Source organism: Schistocerca serialis, chromosome 7 (genome assembly GCF_023864345.2).
Source record: "Schistocerca serialis cubense isolate TAMUIC-IGC-003099 chromosome 7, iqSchSeri2.2, whole genome shotgun sequence".
NCBI lineage: Eukaryota > Metazoa > Arthropoda > Insecta > Orthoptera > Acrididae > Schistocerca > Schistocerca serialis.
This window is the reverse complement of record NC_064644.1, coordinates 25,201,573-25,220,663: the sequence shown is the minus strand read 5'-3', so window position 1 is coordinate 25,220,663 and position 19,091 is coordinate 25,201,573. Positions and strand designations below refer to the sequence as shown.

The 19,091-nt window shown below is 42.1% G+C and overlaps 1 protein-coding gene across 1 annotated transcript in view; it reads right to left on the bottom strand.

Moving 5' to 3' along the window:
- Nucleotides 1-19,091, bottom strand: part of LOC126412589 (uncharacterized) — a 236,615-nt gene that overhangs the window by 57,322 nt on the left and 160,202 nt on the right. Inside the window, exon 9 of the mRNA XM_050082250.1 lies at nt 17,818-18,164. Coding sequence (XP_049938207.1) covers nt 17,818-18,164 — 347 coding nt within the window. The remainder of the gene's footprint in view (nt 1-17,817; nt 18,165-19,091) is intronic.

The window sequence follows — 19,091 nt, the reverse complement described above, 5'->3', positions numbered from 1 at the left end:
CAGTCTTCGTATGACTTCCGGTGGAAATGGGGAGGCATTCAAAAGCGACGCCGTCTTCCTTACCACCTTGTTGGTGGGGTCCTTACTGATCTTTCGGTACATACTATCATTCAGTAAGCTGTATATCTTATCATGGTAGTCGTCACGGGACATTAAAACAGTGGCACTACCTTTATCAGCAGGGAGAACCACCGTTTCGGTATCTTGGCGGAGCATACGTAGTGCAGTCCTCTCTGCCACTGATATATTGCTTCTTTGGGGGCGAGCCTTCATAACAGCTCGACAAGTTTCGCGTCTTATTTCATCTGCAGAATCCGTAGAGAGTGGTCGAACAGCTTCTTCAACGGCACTGATGAATGCAGGTATAGCCAAAACCTTTGGCGTGGGTGCAAAATTCAGTCCTTTGCTTAAGACCATCATCGTAGCGTCGTCCAAATCTCTATCCGTCATAGTAATGACGGAGCGTCGAATGATACTTTCTTGCTGTGGAGATGGCTCAAGTCGGCTGAACTTTGCAGTCTGTCTTGATGTCGCTACCTCACGAACCCAGTCTGATTTGGCCCATGTTGTACCCTCTATCCAGTTCCAAGAGTCCCTGGGTAACTCCACAGACATCTTCAAGTGCAGACGATAAAGTTCTTGAGAAACAAGATCCAGCTTCCTTCGTGTAAATCGGAATTTATGCGGCTGCATTCCCGAAATTTAATGGAGCAGAGAGAATATTGTTTGATACAATAACGGAAGTTCGTTCATGCAAATTACGTGTTACTCGTGACAATTCGTAACCCCTTCGTTATTAATTAGATGATGCAAATCAAATACAACCTCCATAAAAGAAAAGAGTAGGTACAAAGTTAAATGAAATTAAACGAAATAATTAATAAAGTTCCGATAGTTCAATTTAGGGTCAGTTTGGTTAGGGGCATGTTTCAAGCAAGCGGCTCCTACCTATATGTTGAATGCGTTGATTGAAGGTGTGCCTATCGTTATAAGTTGCATTTCTTAACTTATTACTTCCAGAGATCACGAGAAGTAATTTAGTGTAGGACCACTGAGAATAATTAAACAGAATTTTAGCACTGGCACCTCAGCATACGACAAGAGGCAAAAATTTGTCTTAATGAGTGGGATAGAATAGTACAGAGGTAACAATAACGGCACAGACAAATTGCTTCATGTACCTGCAGCCAAGCCAAAAGGAAAAAGCTAGCAATTAAAGACACCGAAGGTAAACTTGCAATATTTGTAACTGACATTGTAACGTAATCATTGTATTTAAAACAAAAATTATTAAGAGTGAGAGGAAATCTCTGTGAGCTGCAGTAAATCATGTTTCCTAGTAGGTATGTACCTCGAACACTCAAAAAATAATTTTTTAGATGGCAAATTAGGCTTAAATACTAAGTGGTGTATTACTGGAAGAATGTCTACACATACTGGTTCTCTATATGATGACAGCCCTCGGGCTCACATCGTAGGGTGGCTTGCAGCGTGTACAGTAGACGTAGAACAGTCACAGGCACTATTTTGCTCTTTATACCGTAATTTAAGGTGCACAGTCGCCCATGGGGAAAGCCGATACATACATATTCATGATCTTACAGTCACGAACATCAACCAAAACGTTAAGTTTAACATATATTCGTAAATTACATGTACTGATGTAGCAGTTGGTAACCCACTGTTTCATTTCATCTCTCACAGACACTCAGTCCAAGCGACACAAAGCGCAGACCTCACACACAAAAATTAGGGCTGCAAGGTATCAATTGAGAATTACACATAATGTAACAAATAGCTGGTCATCGTGTAACCTCCCCCTCTCTTATCGACCTTAATGACAGTGAAAAATGAAACCGCGTGTACCTAATGGAAATTTGGGAAAAGCAATCGTCACCGAAGTTAATCTGTCGGTAAAGAGGGAGGAAAGGGTTACATCTAAATGAAAGGAAAAATGCAAGTGAAACTGGTGGAAATTAATTTTGAAATAGGGATAAAGTTAATAAAGAAAGTAAATGTGCGGCCGTTACGTTAACAATCAACTAGCGGTAATTAGATATTTGAGATTTGGGGGAAATTACGGTCGCCAGTCCTATGGACAATTACTATAATAACTGAAAAAGAAAGGTTATTACACGTATAATTAGCACTAGAAGCGTGGCAACTGAAGGTTGACACGTGTAGTGTGAAAACTGAAAGTTTGTCAGAAGTAATAAATTTCGCTACACTTAATTTAGCAAAAGAATTAATGAAACCGGAAAATCGAAAGTAAATTTAGTGACTGAAGTTAATAGTGAGCTTTCTTTCTGAAGCACATCGAAATACAGTTAGTCTTGGACTACCTCAACAATCATTTCTAAAGCTACTTGAATCTACGCAATTTAGAAAGAAGAGATTTAACTTTGAACTTGAATTAAACGATTCTGAACAATTAACAATAGTAAAATTTAGTACGTACCAAGCTGAGCTGCAGTCACAGGTAAGCTAAAATACGGTAACAAAACTCGCACTCTTAATTTGTGCTTGTGTAATCTAACTATTGTAGCCAGCTGAACTTTGAAATTAAAGCAGTGAAATCGAATGATGCTGGCGTTTGAATTTCAACGACCCTCGGGCTCATTTCGGAAAAGGAAGGGACCCTGCTTGGCAATGCAATTGGGACAATGAGCAACAAAGGTTCATGCTAAGTTGCTGTAATTTTGCGAGGCAAATGGAACAATTTGAAAAGCTGAGGTCTGCCATACAGTTCTGAAACTTTACGTGCTTTTAGTCTTCCTTGTTGGTTGATTGAAGGTTTGAAGCCGTCGATCGAGGAGGTGGCGACAGTCACTCATTGTCGGCCGTCGCTGTTGCAGAAGCTGGATGTTGGCGCGCCTTCTTCTCGACACGGTCACCAGGCGAAACGGGCTCTTGATGTGCGCCAGCTAATGCTTCCCGCCCGCGACACCATGTCAGAAACTATCATCGCGAGTCGAGCGCAATTACATGCTGCCAAACCCCGAAAGCGCGGCAACTCGCGGGAGCGTCACACAACACACCTGCTCCACTCGCTACTCCAGCCAGACCCTCTCTGCTCTGCCCGCGCTCCACGCGGCAGAGTTAACACTCCCAAAGATCCTACACACTTTGAGTCTTCACACGACCTATCGATGTAATCGTTCGATAGCAGTTTTCCCTAGGCAAGACCCAGCGTAAAAATACAAATAATATTTACGAAACAAACGAATTATACATCGACATAAATGCATAAATATATATATACAAATAGTAAAACAATTACAATATGTAAAGACACAGAAATGTCATATATTCAGGTAACAAAAATAAGGAAAACAAATTATAGTACAATAGATGGAAATAGGAGGATATGCATTTCCGGCGTTACAATCGGTCCTATTGGATTAGTGCAGGATGGGGAAGGAAGTCGGCCGTGCCCTTTCAAAGGAACCATCCCAGCATTTGCTTGAAGCGATTTAGGGAAATCATGGAAAACCTAAATCAGGATGGTCGAACGCCGGTTTCAACCGTACACCTCCCGAATGCGAGTCCGGTGTGCTAACCACTGCGCCACCTCGCTCGGTAAAATGGTTTTAAAAAGGTCTACAACATATAACAGTCGCCAATTTTTCGCACAGATATACAAAGACAACAGCATTGAGAAAGGAGATAGCGTTGAGAAAATATCTACTTCATTCTCCGCAAGATCTAATCTCTTATTTTGACCTTACAGTCAATCGAGTTGCAAGTTTGGGACGATATAATTAATCTGCAATCTGTAGCAAATGTTGGTTCTCTTAACATAGGCAGTTTACGTTTCGCGAAAAGATCGGTTTCTTTCTTCCAAGGATTCGCATCATAGCTCCCAAAGATATTCCTTAACACTTTCCTACTGACCTGGCAGACCGGTCACAAATTAACAATTCTAGCATCACGTCTTCAAATAGCTTCGATTTCTTCTTTTAATTCTAAGCACTCGGGACATACGCAAAGATGGGTGGTACAAACGGTCTGGTCACGATTTCAAAACTATCCTGTTCTACCGTAGTCGATTAGTTGCCTTCTCTTACAAGTAACCGGATATTGTCGTTCCATTTGGTACCGTTTTGCAACATTAAGCCGTTAACTTAAATGCTATATGCTAACAAGCCACATTTACACTACTGGCCATTAAAATTGCTACACCACGAAGACGACGTGCTACAGACGCGAAATTTAACCGACAGGAAGAAGATGCTGTGATATGCAAATGGTTAGCGATTCAGAGCATTCACGCAAGGTTGGTGCCTGTGGTGACACCTACAACGTGCTGACACGAGGGAAGTTTCCAACCGATTTCTCATACACAAACAGCAGTTGACGAGCGTTGCCTGGTGAAACGTTGTTGTGATGCCTCGTGTAAGGAGGAGAAATACGTACCATCACGTTTCCGACTTTGATGAAGGTCGTATTGTACCCTATCGCGATTGCGGTTTATCGTATCTCGACATTGCTGCTCGCGTTGGTCGAGATCCAATGACTGTTAGCAGAATATGGAATCGGTGGGTTCAGGAGGGTAATGCGGAGCGCCGTGCTGGATCCCAACGGCCTCGTATCACTAGCAGTCGAGATGACAGGCATCTCATCTGCATGGCTGTAGCGAATCGTGCAGCCACGTCTCGATCCCTGAGTCAACAGATGCGGACGTTTCCAAGACAACAACCATTTGCACTGACAGTTCGACGACGTTTGCAGCAGCATGGACAATCAGCTCGGAGACCATGGCTGCGGTTACCCTTGACGTTGCATCACAGACAGGAGCACTTCCGATGGTGTACTCAACGACGAACCCGCACGACCGCATGTTGCAGGTCCTGTACGGGCCTTTCTGGATACAGATGATGTTCGACTGCTGCCCTGGCCAGCACATTCTCCAAATCTCTCACCAAATGAAAACATCTGGTCAATGGTGGCCGAGCAACTGGCTCGTCACAATACGCCAGTCACTACTCTTGATGAACTGTGGTATCGTGTTGAAGCTGCATCGGCAGCCGTACCTGTGCAAGCCATCCATGCTCTGTTTGACTCAATGCCCAGGCGTATCAAGGCCGTTCTTACGGCCAGAGGTGGTTGTTCTGGGTGCTGATTTCTCAGGATCTATGCACCCAAATTGCGTGAAAATGTAATCACACGTCAGTTCTAGTATAATATATTTGTCCAATGAATACCCGTTTATCATCTGCATTTCTTATTGGTGCAGCAATTTTAATGTCCAGTAATGTACAAGGGGCATTCAATAAGTAATTAACATCACCTTTTTTTCTGAATGCAGATTGCTTTGATTCAGAATTCCAATACAGCACATTGTTCGCCACTCTTTTCTCCACTCTTTTCTCTCTATTTTTCAACAAAATCGTCTTTCAACGCGACACCATTTTACCATCTTACTGGGAGAGCCTGAATGTCCACATGGTACCAATCTACGGGTTGTCATCGGAGCCAGCTTCTTGCTGCTGTATCAATTATCTCCCCATCTTCCATGTACTGCTTCCCGCGGAGTTCATCCTTCATTGGAACAAACAGTAGGAAGCGGAGTGAGGATGTCCGCAAGTTGCAACATTGCAGGAGCCACGACTGTGTGCCGCCGGCCGCCAAGCGGTAGATGGGACGGGTCTGTCGTCATGACGACATACACCTCGCGCGACGACGCACCGTCCTTCTGTTCACTGCCAAGTCTCTGTAGATATGCTGCAAGCGCCTATGAATATCAGCGGTGCTCTGATTTTTCGCCAAAAGAAACTCAATAACAGATCTCTGCTTGGAACAGACCTAGGTTTATAACGGTACTTTGCGAGCAGGCGTGTCAATTAGCATCACATTAATTAAAATTGGGGAAGAATTAAAAAGGGAAAAGTAATATGAAACTTTAATAACTGCACAGTATTACTAAGAAGCAATATAATGAAAAGTAATAAAAAGCAAAGTAGCAAAGACCAAGCGGGACAGAAAGATATAGGGGCGCGTTTGTTTTTTAATGCATATAAAAGAGCATGTAACACATTATTGAGCTCTCTACCTTCAGTTATCGCGATCGGGCTAGTCGGTGAAAAAGTGGTACGCGACTGCGAAATTCGTTAAGGAGATTATTTAAAGACTCTTCAAGCACGTTTAAAATACATTACGTGTGGCGAAGTGATCAGAGACGTTTATTGTCGGGTGGAGTGAAAATGAATCCGATAACATAATTCGAACTTTGTGTTATCTGGGCAAAATATTCTAGGGAAACTGTTATGGTTGTGGAACCCACGAAAGTTGTACGCCATGGAAAGCTACAGTTTACGTAATTCTGCATTTTTTAAAATTGTGAAACGCGTGTGCGCTGAACGTTAATAGAATCTTACCCTTGGACGGTTGCGGGGGTAACTGATACAAACAACGCGCGAGCATAAAAAATAGTTCGCTTATTAACTACCAGATATTAATTAATGGGGACCTAAAATACTAAAAAGAAGGATAGGGTCATCACCTCCAATCCCGATTCATATTTCATATTTAATTAGTGAAAAGAGAAGTGTTAATAAACAAACTACATTTCCATTTTATCCACGATTTTGGCTTCATTACGTAGTCTTGACTACATGATAAACAATATCTGTGGAAGTTGTATGCAACGCATCATCATAATATGTAGCCAACCAATATTGTGGGACACCAAAAATGCAAATGCATTACATTGTTCTTACAGCGGATGTATAATGTGTGAGTGCGACGAACTATATTGAGAAACTGAACATCCATTACGTACTTGCATATTTATCTGCGAAAATGGTCCTTGTCGGTACATCAGCATAGAGTTCGAATAGAATCGCTGGAAAATTGCAAACCATTCATATTAATCGATCATCTAAATATGCATACTGCTGGTACCACCAGGATGTGTTCTTTCCTCTCACCCCCGTGGCAGCAATTGAATTAAGTGTAATGAAACTATGGGGGCCGAAGCGGAAATATTCCACGATGTCCCACAGCAAATTACGCATTTTTTCAACAGAAACTGGCCGACAAAAATAAATGCTGAAATACTTATTGAATGCCCCTCGGACGCCCCAGTTAAGCTAACGTAACAAAAGCATGATGTAATAATCCCATTCTTAGCAGAACACTGGGTGGCATAATAGTCCATAACATAAAACAGAAGATGAACAACATGGATTACACAAAAAAATTGCGTCCCACATCTAATTCCTACTATATAGGAAAATGCAGCAGAAGATAAAGAATTGCATGCTGCGAAATGCCAGCTATTTCACAGCATGTGGCTGAAGCTAAATACGTTATTAACTGTAAACGGAACACTCTGTCAGTACTATACGATCAGGCCAATGGCAAGAACCGAAATGTGCAGGAACGATTAGACAGGCACCGTCATGAAACCTATAGATAAATGAAGAGGTATATTTCGCTATCCGGACTAATTTCAGGAATTTTGAAGACATATCCCAAATGCAGCACCATGTAATAATTAATATGGCTGCCTCTCAACCGGTAACAAGACGATTTTGTGTACTCTCAAGACCGAGAGTATTCCAGCATCAGTGGTTTGATCAAACATAAATTTGTAGTGGCATAATAATGTTTTAAGAACCTTCGTGACCTGCTACCCATACAGGAAATGTTCCCACTGATTAAGTAAAGAAGGCAGCATTCGTGCGTTCCTCTGGAGGATGGGAATTCGACGCTGTGTATCTTCAGGGGTTAAAAGGCTGTAACGGAATTACGAAACAATAGTGAAATGCTGTAACATCACAAAGACGTAGAAACTCATATTCGCATGTTTTTCTATGTTATTTATTACAGAGGCTAATATTTTCTCACTACAGAGGTGGATCACACTGGAACGTAGTGCTTCCCCTCACGTTAACCATGGATTTAGCAGAGTGAGACAGCTTGCACTCCTCACTTATACAAATAGCCATAAGTGTAGGTACAACCACAACGAAATGGTACTGCGGAGAGGCCAGACCATCTTCTCGTTCTTGAAGAGGGGCCTTGTCAGTAGTTCGAGGAGAAACAGTCTGGACAATTGACTGTTCGTATCCTGTAACATTTAACCGACATGATTTTTCTGTATTGGTACTGACAACAGCTGGAAGCGAGGGAAAAGTGCAGGCGTTATTTTTTCCTGTGATATGCAGCTCTACCGTATGGCATGAAGACGAGACCTCTTCTTGGGTATCTGAATCTTCGGCTGGTAACGAGGAAGATGATGTCATCAGGAGAATGAAAACAAGAGCTGTACGGATCAGATGTGGAATGTTTACCTCGTCAGTAGCTTTAAATTCAAAGTAGGGAATGAACGTAGGGGACTGGATGCATGAATCCTGCACTGCTGCTCTAGGCAAGGTCCTAGGGTAAGTGGTTTCTCATTGCCTTCCTCCAGTCAGTTATGAAGTTTCGAGTTTTAACTGTCGCGTCGATGGCTGTGATGAGGGCTTGTACAGTGTAGTATTGGATTTGTATAGTTATGGATGAAACTAAAGGAGAGGGTGAAACCTGATGCTAGTGTAGACTCTCGAATAGCACCAAGGTGGCCGCCGATCTTAAACCGCCCATCCAATGGACGTACACTGTTAACAGTGTCACGTGCCGTCGCTTCATGCAACAATGAGAAGAAATTTTTAATATAATCCAGGATACTTGCGCAAAGACTGAACTTCACGCCACTGAATCCCCTTGGTAGCAAAATACTGGCAGTGAAAATTGCATCCACCACCAGGATTCGAACCGGCGTAACAGTGCTGGAGCGTGCGTTGGTGACCTCTCATACGCAGTCAGGTGGTAGATATGTTACAGCTCATAGTGGAAATTAGTGACGTGCGGCTGGTAGGAGGGACAGGATTCCTGGTTTGGTGAGTACGGGATATGAAAAATAATAAAAAAAATTTAAAAAAAAACATGAAACAAGGGTAAGAGGGGAATAGCTGTAAATAAGATACTTGGGATATGAATGAGCTGCTATGAGCAACGTAGTGAACATATTGTCGTAGGCAAGGTAGACGCCAAGCAAACAGCCTGAATAATACAAGTTCACATGCCAATTACATCCGCAGGTGGTGAAGAGAATAATCGAATGTGTGATGAGATAAAACAAATTATTCAGGTATTGGAAAAGAAAATTTAATTGTGATGATAGATTGGAATGCAAAGGTAGGAAAAAGAAGAGGAACAAAAGTAGTGAGAGAACATAAAGTGGGTGAAAGCAATGATAGAGAAAGCTGTAGACGTTTTTACACAGAGCACAATTAAATTATTGGTAAGACTTGGTTTAAGAATCAAGAATGAAGTCTGATGAGATCTTCTCTGGGTCCACCGGCATATTACTAAGTTTCGTATTCCACGTGCGAGAGCTTCTAGCTGCACAATGACTGCTTTGTTACAAAATGTTACGATTTTATGATTTTACAGCTACACGAGAAACACAAATTATAATGCTTTAGTTTGACATGCGTACAAAATAAAATATAATATGTAATGATGTAAAGAGCGGTTTACATCTACAGATACAGGAAATACTGCAAAGACAATAGCCAAGTAACTAGGAAATATACACTAGTTCTCCATACTAGGAATACTGTTGCCCATATTATGTTCAACACTGAAGAAAGGAATCCACCTGAGAACATGACTGAATGTATAGGGTGTCCTGCAGTTTCTGTTGCAAATTATATGTATGTCAGTCAGGTAGATCCATAATGAGTACACATTAAAGAGAAGGAGAAAAGGTATTATTTTACAGTTGCTTAGCATTCCCTGCATGACTGCACCCTTATAACATTAGGTGTGATGCTCTCAACAGCTCAAACAAAGGCAGAAAATTAACATCACTGGAATTTACGGTTATAAATGAACACCAAACATGGAATAGTGTCTAAGCCTTAATGACACCGCTCCCCTCCGTCCCCCCCTCCCCCGCCACACCTCCGTCTTCCTACGGTTTACTTTCACCAACCTTTGTACTTTTGTCAATACGAGTACATAATACTAGTCTGTGCCAGTATTCACTCGGTGCACCGTTTTCGTCCCTACATTCATATATTTTTAGTTTTTGAGTACAATGTAATGTGAGATATATTTGTACATACCTTCTTTGCGTATGTTTCATTATGCTTGTGACAGTTTATCGGTTTCTGTACACTTTAGAGACTATATTTAACAGATGTATAGGTTCTGTAATACAATGTGTTGAAACCAGTTAGTCAATGGGCTATGGATTTATACTTGCATCTTTATAAACTAAAAATTCAGTGCATAATAACAATATTTTTGTTCTGTTTTGTAGTCTTCCCAGAGTGAATCACTACAGTGTGTGTTTCTCGTAAATATGTACAATCTGCAAACTGTCAGTTACCTTTGAAAATAAAACTTTTTGTTCAGCTAGAAACTTTTGCTGATTTTGTGTATCATTTTATTGTAGAACATTAATACTGTGTGTTACAGTTTATAATATTTCCATGTTGCTCCAAGTACTGAACGAACATTTCATTTAAATATATACGGGTGTGCGTGTTCTTTCATTTTATATGTGTATGCGTGTGTCTGTTTCTCCTTTCACTTTAAGGAACTTTTTCATTACAGACGCCACGCGGGATTAGCCGAGCGGTCTGACGCGCTGCAGTCATGGACTGTGTCGCTAGTCCAGGTGGAGGTTCGAGTCCTCACTCGGGCATGGGTGTGTGTGTTCGTCCTTAGGATAATTTAGGTTAAGTAGTGTGTAAGCTTAGGGACTGATGACCTTAGCAGTTAAGTCCCATAAGATTTCACACACATTTGAACATTTTTGAACACATTAGAGATACCACTAACGCACTGGCATTTTGATGAATAGTAACTGTGGGCTGATGAAATAAAGTCAAACAAGTTTCCACAACATGATTCATCACCTAGTTGATGGAGCAACCTTATCCTCTTTATATTGATTAATCACATTTCCTTGTTGAGAATAGCAGATATCTATGACATAAACTCAGTGATATATAACTTTTGTAGCTGTTAAAGGTCAATGTGCAAGTTGGAACTGTAGGTTACTCTAATAGGCACATACTCTTCCTGATTACATGTTAGAGGATCTATGTACAAACAGTTGACCCAGAACACTATTTCTGATTAGGTACACGATGTCCCAGTGCAGTCAAAAGTTTTATGCAACACTTGGCTTAAGCACATTGAAGTCAGATTTTTCAAGATGGATTAGACGATAGTTTTCATGGCAGAGGGACATAAATGGGAGGACTGTTCCATGGACCTCAACTCTTAGGATTATTTTCTGTGTAGAAAACTAAAATAATTTGTTGATGCAGAAGATATGTCTGTAATGCGAAGCCTACGAAACTACCCCCTGTATTGCTTTGTCCCTAAGGCACACTATGAATAGAGGTCTGTACACGTAAGTACTGGCAGCTGGTGGTACAGTGTACAGTCACTTACTAAATTAATTTTAAGAAAATTGAAGATTTTCTTGGAAACCCTGCTGAATAAATGTAGAGAGTGTATTCGAAGGAAACTGCGGCACAGTTGTATGGCCCTCACTGTACGAAGTACGTAGACCTCATGAGGATCACATGAAAGAGGTACAGGCACATCCATAAGTATTCTTACAATTAGAAGAATTTTTGATTCGTGCATAAATTAATGAAGTAACGTACATTATCGTATCCTGCTGCCTCATTTCTTAATACAATATACTAATCGTATTCTCTCGAAAGTAAAACCTCATCTGGTTTCGATGGAGTCTGCAATAGAGCACTAAAGGTTTGTTTTCACATGACAAACCCCGTTTTATCTGAAATACGTAACGCATCACTAACTCGAAGCTATTTTCCAGAGAGACTGAAACATGCCGTTGTCAAATTCCTATTGAAGAACGGAGATAGGAGGCGTGCCAATATAGGAGACGTCCCAATAACTATCGTCTACTTTGATTGTTGACATCATTTTCCAAAATTTTTGAGAACGGTGTCTCACTTGAACAAGAAGAATATCCTCAGCAAATCGCAGTTTAGATTCCAGAAGCGTTACTATACTGAGAATGCCATTTACATGTTCACTAAGCAAATTTTACGTGCATTCAGTAATAAAATAGTACCGGTTGGCATTCTGCGACATGTCTAAACATTTGACTACACGAATCACAGTATTCTCCTAGATAAATTTATCTTTTATGGGATTGATATTATATCTTACCAACAGGTAATGTAGTATCTAACCAATAGAATGCAGAAAATTATGCTTAGCAATTGATCCAATGGGGCTGTTATTCCGACAGAGATGATTTTATATATATGTATATGGGGTTCCCCAGCACTGAAAGGCCTAAGTCGAAACAAGGCCCCGAGAGTAGACAACATTCCATTAGAACTACTGACAGCCTTAGGAGAGCTAGTCCTGACGAAACTCTACCATCTGGTGAGCAAAATGTATGAGACAGGCGAAATACCCTCAGACTTCAAGAAGAATATAATAATTCCAATCCCAAAGAAAGCAGGCGTTGACAGATGTGAAAATTACCGAACTATCAGTTTAATAAGTCACAGCTGCAAAATACTAACGCGAATTATTTACAGAGGAATGGAAAAACTGGTAGAAGCCGACCTCGAGGAAGATCAGTTTGGATTCCGTAGAAATATGGGAACACGTGAGGCAATACTGACCCTACGACTTATTTTAGAAGCTAGATTAAGAAAAGGCAAATTTGTAGTCTTAGAGAAAGCTTTTAACAATGTTGACTGGAATACTCTCTTTCAAATTCTGAAGGTGGCAGGTGTAAAATACAGGGAGCGAAAGGCTATTTACAATTTGTACAGAAACAAGATGGCAGCTATAAGAGTCGAGGGGCATGAAAAAGAAGCAGTGGTTGGGAAGGGAGTGAACGGGGTTGTAGACTCTACCCGATATTGTTCAATCTGTATATTGAGCAAGCAGTAAAAGAAACAAAAGAAAAATTCGGAGTAGGTATTAAAATCCATGGAGAAGAAATAAAAACTTTAAGGTTCGCCGATGACATTGTAATTCTGTCAGAGACAGCAAAGGACTTGGAAGAGCAGTTGAACGGAATGGACAGTGTCTTGAAAGGAGGATATAAGATGAACATCAACAGAAGCACAACGACGATGATGGAATGTAGTCGAATTAAGTCGGGTGATGCTGAGGGAATTACATTGGGAAATGAGACACTTAAAGTATTAAAGGAGTTTTGCTATTTGGGGAGCAAAATAACTGATGATGGTCTAAGTAGAGAGGATATAAAATGTAGACTGGCAATGGCAAGGAAAGCGTCTCTGAAGAAGAGAAATTTGTTAACATCAAGTATTGATTTAAGTGTCAGGAAGTCGTTTCTGACAGTATTTGTATGGAATGTAGCCATATATGGAAGTGAAACATGGACGATAAATAGCCGGCCGCGGTGGTCTTGTGGTTCTAGGCGCGCAGTCCGGAACCGCGCGACCGCTACGATCGCAGGTTCGAATCCTGCCTCGGGCATGGATGCGTGTGATGTCCTTAGGTTGGTTAGGTTTAAGTAGTTCTAAGTTCTAAGGGACTGATGACCACAGATGTTAAGTCCCATAGTGCTCAGAGCCATTTGAACCATTTTTTTTTGGACGATAAATAGTTTGGATAAGAAGAGAATAGCACCTTTAGAAATGTGGTGCTACAGAAGAATGCTGAAGATTAGATGGATAGATCACATAACTAATGAGGAGGTACTGAATAGAATTGGGGAGAAGAGGAATTTGTTGCACAACTTGACTAGAAGAAGGGATCGGTTGGTAGGACATGTTCTGAGGCATCAAGGGATCACCAATTTAGTATTGGAGGGCAGGGTGAAGGGTAAAAATCGTAGAGGGAGACCAAGAGATAAAGACACTAAGCAGATTCAGAAGGATGTAGGTTGCAGTAGGTAGTGGGAGATGAAGAAGCTTGCACAGGATAGAGTAGAATGGAGAGCTGCATCAAACCAGTCTCAGGACTCAAGACCACAACAACAACAACAACAACATGGGGTTCACGAGGCTCAATCTTAGGCTCACTATTGTTCCTCATATATGTAAACTATCTTCTGTCTAATACACAACAAGCATAGCTATTAGTTTTTACAGAGGACACTAGTATTTAAATCAATCCAAGCATACTTAGAGAAATTAGAAGAAATGGTAAACAACGTTCTTGCAGTATGATTGACTGATTTTCTGTGAAAGATAGCACTCTCAATTTTATGAAAGACACAACATATTCAGTTATGCACAACGTAGTGTTACCACATCAATGATAAGGGTAATACATGATAAAGGTTCAAAATGGTTCAAATGGCTCTGAGCACTATGAGACCTAACTTCTGAGGTCATCAGTCCCCTAGAACTAAGAAATACTTAAACATAACCAACCTAAGGACATCACACACATCCACGCCCGAGGCAGGATTCGAACTGCGACCATAGCGGCCGCGCGGTTCCAGACTGTAGCGCCCAAAACCGCCTCGGTCGGCATACATGATAAAGAAATAATAAATAGGGTGGAAACTTCAAAAATTTTAGATGTCCATATTGATGAGAATTTAAAGCGGAAGAAATATATTTTCGAACTTCCGAAACAGCTTCGTTCAATCACATTTGTACTTAGAATCATTGCAAATCTGGGGAGAGACAAATCAGTAAATAGACGTATTTTCCATATTTTCATTCAATACTTTCGTATGGAATAATGTTCTGGGGTAACTCATATTTAAGAAAGTCTTCATTGTACAGAAACGTGCTGTTACAATAGTACGCCGTGTTCACCCATGATCATTTTGTAAACACCTGTTTAAAGAGTTGCGCATTTTGACTACTACTTCGCAGTATATTTGTTCACTGATGAAGTTTGTTGTAAATAATCCAGTGTAGTGCAAAAGGAACATAATTACGATACCTGGAGACGAAATAAGATCCATTACTCCACATTAAGGAGACCTTTAGCACAAAAAGGTTGCACAATGTTGCAACTAAAATTTTTGCTCACTTACCCAGTGATACAAAATGGCCAAAGACAGAAAAGTAAAATCTGAAAAGAAACTGAGAAAGTTTCTCCTTGACAACTGTTTCCATTAAGTAGAGGAATTTATATTACTGTAATGTGAAAAAGGTGATACGTAGAAATTAGTAACTCACATATGTATGTTTGTTGAATAAAAAACACGAAAATACCACGTAAATGTTCAACAATATTAAGAGAAGGATAGAGTGCTACTCGCAGCAAAAATGATTCGTTGAGTTGCAGCAGGCGCAACGACAAGACTGTTACACATTCCAGCTTTCGGCCAAAGCCTCCTTTACCAAAGGAAACACACAGTCACGCCGAGCACATGTGACCGTTACCACCGACAGCTCCGATCGAAATGCGACACACTCAAATTGACTAGCGATGTGCATGTTACATGACTCATTCCACATCACCACGATTTATTGTGCAAAATGATCAAAGTAATATGAAACTAACTGAACTATACGACAGATGTCAGAAGCGTGTTGTAACTGATTACAAAGTTATTAAGACTTTCGTGGCGACTTGTTGACCAACTCTCTGTTGATTTCTGTCTGGGGTGCTTCGGAGGACGATTGTTTGCTGATTTTCCTGGCGTTTTACCAGCAGGGATGGCTGGTAATGTCATAGCTTCACCACACACCAGCAGTGAAGGGTGAAGCTTTGAGAATGATAGCCACTCGCACTGGTAAAACGTCAGACAAATTGTAAACAAAGGCCTGGCAAAGAACCAGAGACAGAAACTAACAGGTAATGGCAATTACTCTTAAAGTGCCTTAAGCTATTTTGTTTGTAACTCGAGTTTCCTTTATTTTCTGAGGGAATTCTCCGAAATTTTCAGACGCAACTAATGTATAACGCGAACCGAAATGTAATGTGAGGGGGGCCATGCGAGAGGCGTTCAATGAATTCGAAAATAAAGTTCTATGTACTGACTTGTAGGAAAATCCTAAGAAATTCTGGTCTTATGTCAAAGCGGTAGGTGGATCAAAACAAAATGTCTAGACACTCTGTGGCCAAAATGGTACTGAAATGGAGAATGACAGACTAAAGGCCGAAATACTAAATGTCTTTTCCCAAAGCTGTTTCACAGAGGAAGACTGCACTGTAGCTCCTTCTCTACATTGTCGCACAGATGACAAAATGGTAGCTATCGAAATAGACGACAGAGGGATAGAGAAACAATTAAAATCGCTCAAAAGAGGAAAGGCCGCTGGACCTGATGGGATACCAGTTCGATTTTACACAGAGTACGCGAAGGAACTTGCCCCCCTTCTCGCAGTGGTGTACCGTAGGTCTCTAGAAGAGCGTAGCGTTCCAAAGGATTGTAAAAGGGCACAGGTCATCCCCGTTTTCAAGAAGGGACGTCGAACAGATGTGCAGAACTATAGACCTATATCTCTAACGTCGATCAGTTGTAGAATTTTGAAACACGTATTACGTTCGAGTGTAATGACTTTTCTGGAAACTAGAAATCTACTCTGTAGGAATCAGCATGGGTTTAGAAAAAGACGGTCGTGTGAAATCCAGCTCGCGCTATTCGTCCACGAGAGTCAGAGGGCCATAGTCACGGGTTCACAGGTAGATGCCGTGTTTCTTGACTTCCGCAAGGCGTTTGATATAGTTCCCCACAGTCGTTTAATGAACAAAGTAAGAGCATATGGACTATCAGACCAATTGTGTGATTCGATTGAAGAGTTCCTAGATAACAGAACGCAGCATGTCATTCTCAATGGAGAGAAGTCTTCCGAAGTAAGAGTGATTTCACGTGTGCCGCAGGGGAGTGTCGTAGGACCGTTTCTATTCACAATATATATGTAAATAACCTTGTGGATAACATCGGAAGTTCACTGAGGCTTTTGCGGATGATGCTGTGGTATATCGAGAGGTTGTAACAATGGAAAATTGTACTGAAATGCAGGAGGATCTGCTACGAATTAACACATGGTGCAGGGAATGGCAATTGAATATCAATGTAGAGAAGTGTAATGTGCTACGAATACGAAGAAAGAAAGATCCTTTATCACTTAGCTACAATATAGCAGGTCAGCAACTGGAAGCAGTTAATTCCATAAATTATCTGGGAGTAGGCATTAGGAGTGATTTAAAATGGAATGATCATATAAAGTTGATCGTCGGTAAAGCAGATGCCAGACAGAGATTCATTGGAAGAATCTTAAGGAAGTGCAATCCGAAAACAAAGAAGTAGGTTACAATACACTTGTTCGCCCTCTGCTTGAATATTGCTCACCAGTGTGGGATCCGTACCGGTTAGGGTTGATAGAAGAGACAGAGAAGATCCAACGGAGAGCGCGCTTCGTTAGAGGATCATTAAGTAATCGCGAAAGCGTTACGGAGATGATAGATAAACTCCAGTGGAAGGCTCTGCAGGAGAGACGCTCAGTAGCTCGGTACGGGCTTTTGTTGAAGTTTCGAGAACATACCTTCACCGAGGAGTCAAGCAGTATATTACTCCCTCCTACGTATATCTCGCGAAGAGACCATGAGGATAAAATCAGAGAGGCATACCGACAATCCTTTCTTCCACGAACAATACGAGACTGGAATAGAAGGGAGAACCGATAGAGGTTCTCAATGTACGCTCCGCCACACACCGTCATGTGGCTTGCGGTGTATGGATGTAGATGTAGATAGATGTAGATGTATTAAATGTAGGTGGGGGAGAAAAGGTAACCGTCTTTACATAGTGGGTGCAGCTTTTCTGGAAGATTAAGGGTCACAGTCTCTTACACACTACGTGAAACTTGCCTGAGGGAGTAGTGGCTGGAGTCGTGCTTCACTTTCCAGACGAGGTCGGGGTCTCGCAGCATGAGGCACGGCCTGCCCACCATGTAGAAGCCCCCGTAGGGCTGCCCTTCCAGCTGGCGGTACACCTCGTCCATGACGCCGCAGAGGTGCGTGGTGCCCAGCAGCAGGTCCTTGGCGTGCCCCAGGAAGAGCCGGGAGGTGGCCTGCGCCACGCCCATCCGGCGCCAGTAGCCGCGGCCCACGTGCGCGTCGGCCACCAGCAGCGCGAGGGCCAGGCCGAGCAGCGCGACCGTCACCCAGCTGACGTCACACAGTGGCCAGTACGCGGCCGGCATGCCTGTCTCCGGCTGGACCGACGGAACACTTGCCGATCGCTTCCTAGCTACTGTTCAGCAGTCTCGCCACGAAGTACGCGTGACGCATCACGTCAGAAAGAATGCTGAGCCTACAACTTTAGTAGCATTTACAAGAACTTAGCGGCAATAAACCAGTGGGTATTTCTCACAGCATTTGACAGCATTTCTTCTCAAATACTGAGCCACTTCACATCAGTTGTCACATATTCCTCCAAACTGAGCAAGAGAACTGATGATTTATATTCACTGTTCTAGCCGCTACAAGACGAGTGACGACAACTAATTAATCGACGAGAGCCTCGCTTTGAATGGCGCGATCTGCAAATCATCCCACGGTATCCTCTTCACACAGTACCTGTCCGAGAGTAGGCGCTGTCGAATGCAGGGGAGGAAGGTGCTAGCCGCTCGCGTGGTCCTCGTGCGACGGCTCACTGCCCGTGACTTAGCGCAGCGCCTGCCGAGAGATGGAGAGACGCCACGATGCCGTCACGTGACCTCTGTTATGTCAGAGCTTATCTGCTCGTATCGAGCGGCAGAGCACTCCCCACCGGCCGCTATCTCCACTGCGGCCTACCTCACTCGAGCTATATCTCTTGGCTTCGTATGACACTATTCGGAGTATCTACTCGTGTTATATGAGGAATAATACACTGAAGCGCTAAAGGAACTGGTACAGGCATGAGTATTCAAATACAGAGCTATGTAAACAGGCAGAATACGGACAAGTGTCTGTAGCTCTCGTTCGACTTCGACCCAATCTATCTCCAGATGTGTGTTGTGTTGTGTGGTCTTCAGTCCTGAGACTGGTTTGATGCAGCTCTCCATTCTACTCTATCCTGTGCAAGCTTCTTCATCTCCCAGTACCTACTGCTTCCTACATCCTTCTGAATCTGCTTAGTGTATTGATCTCTTGGTCTC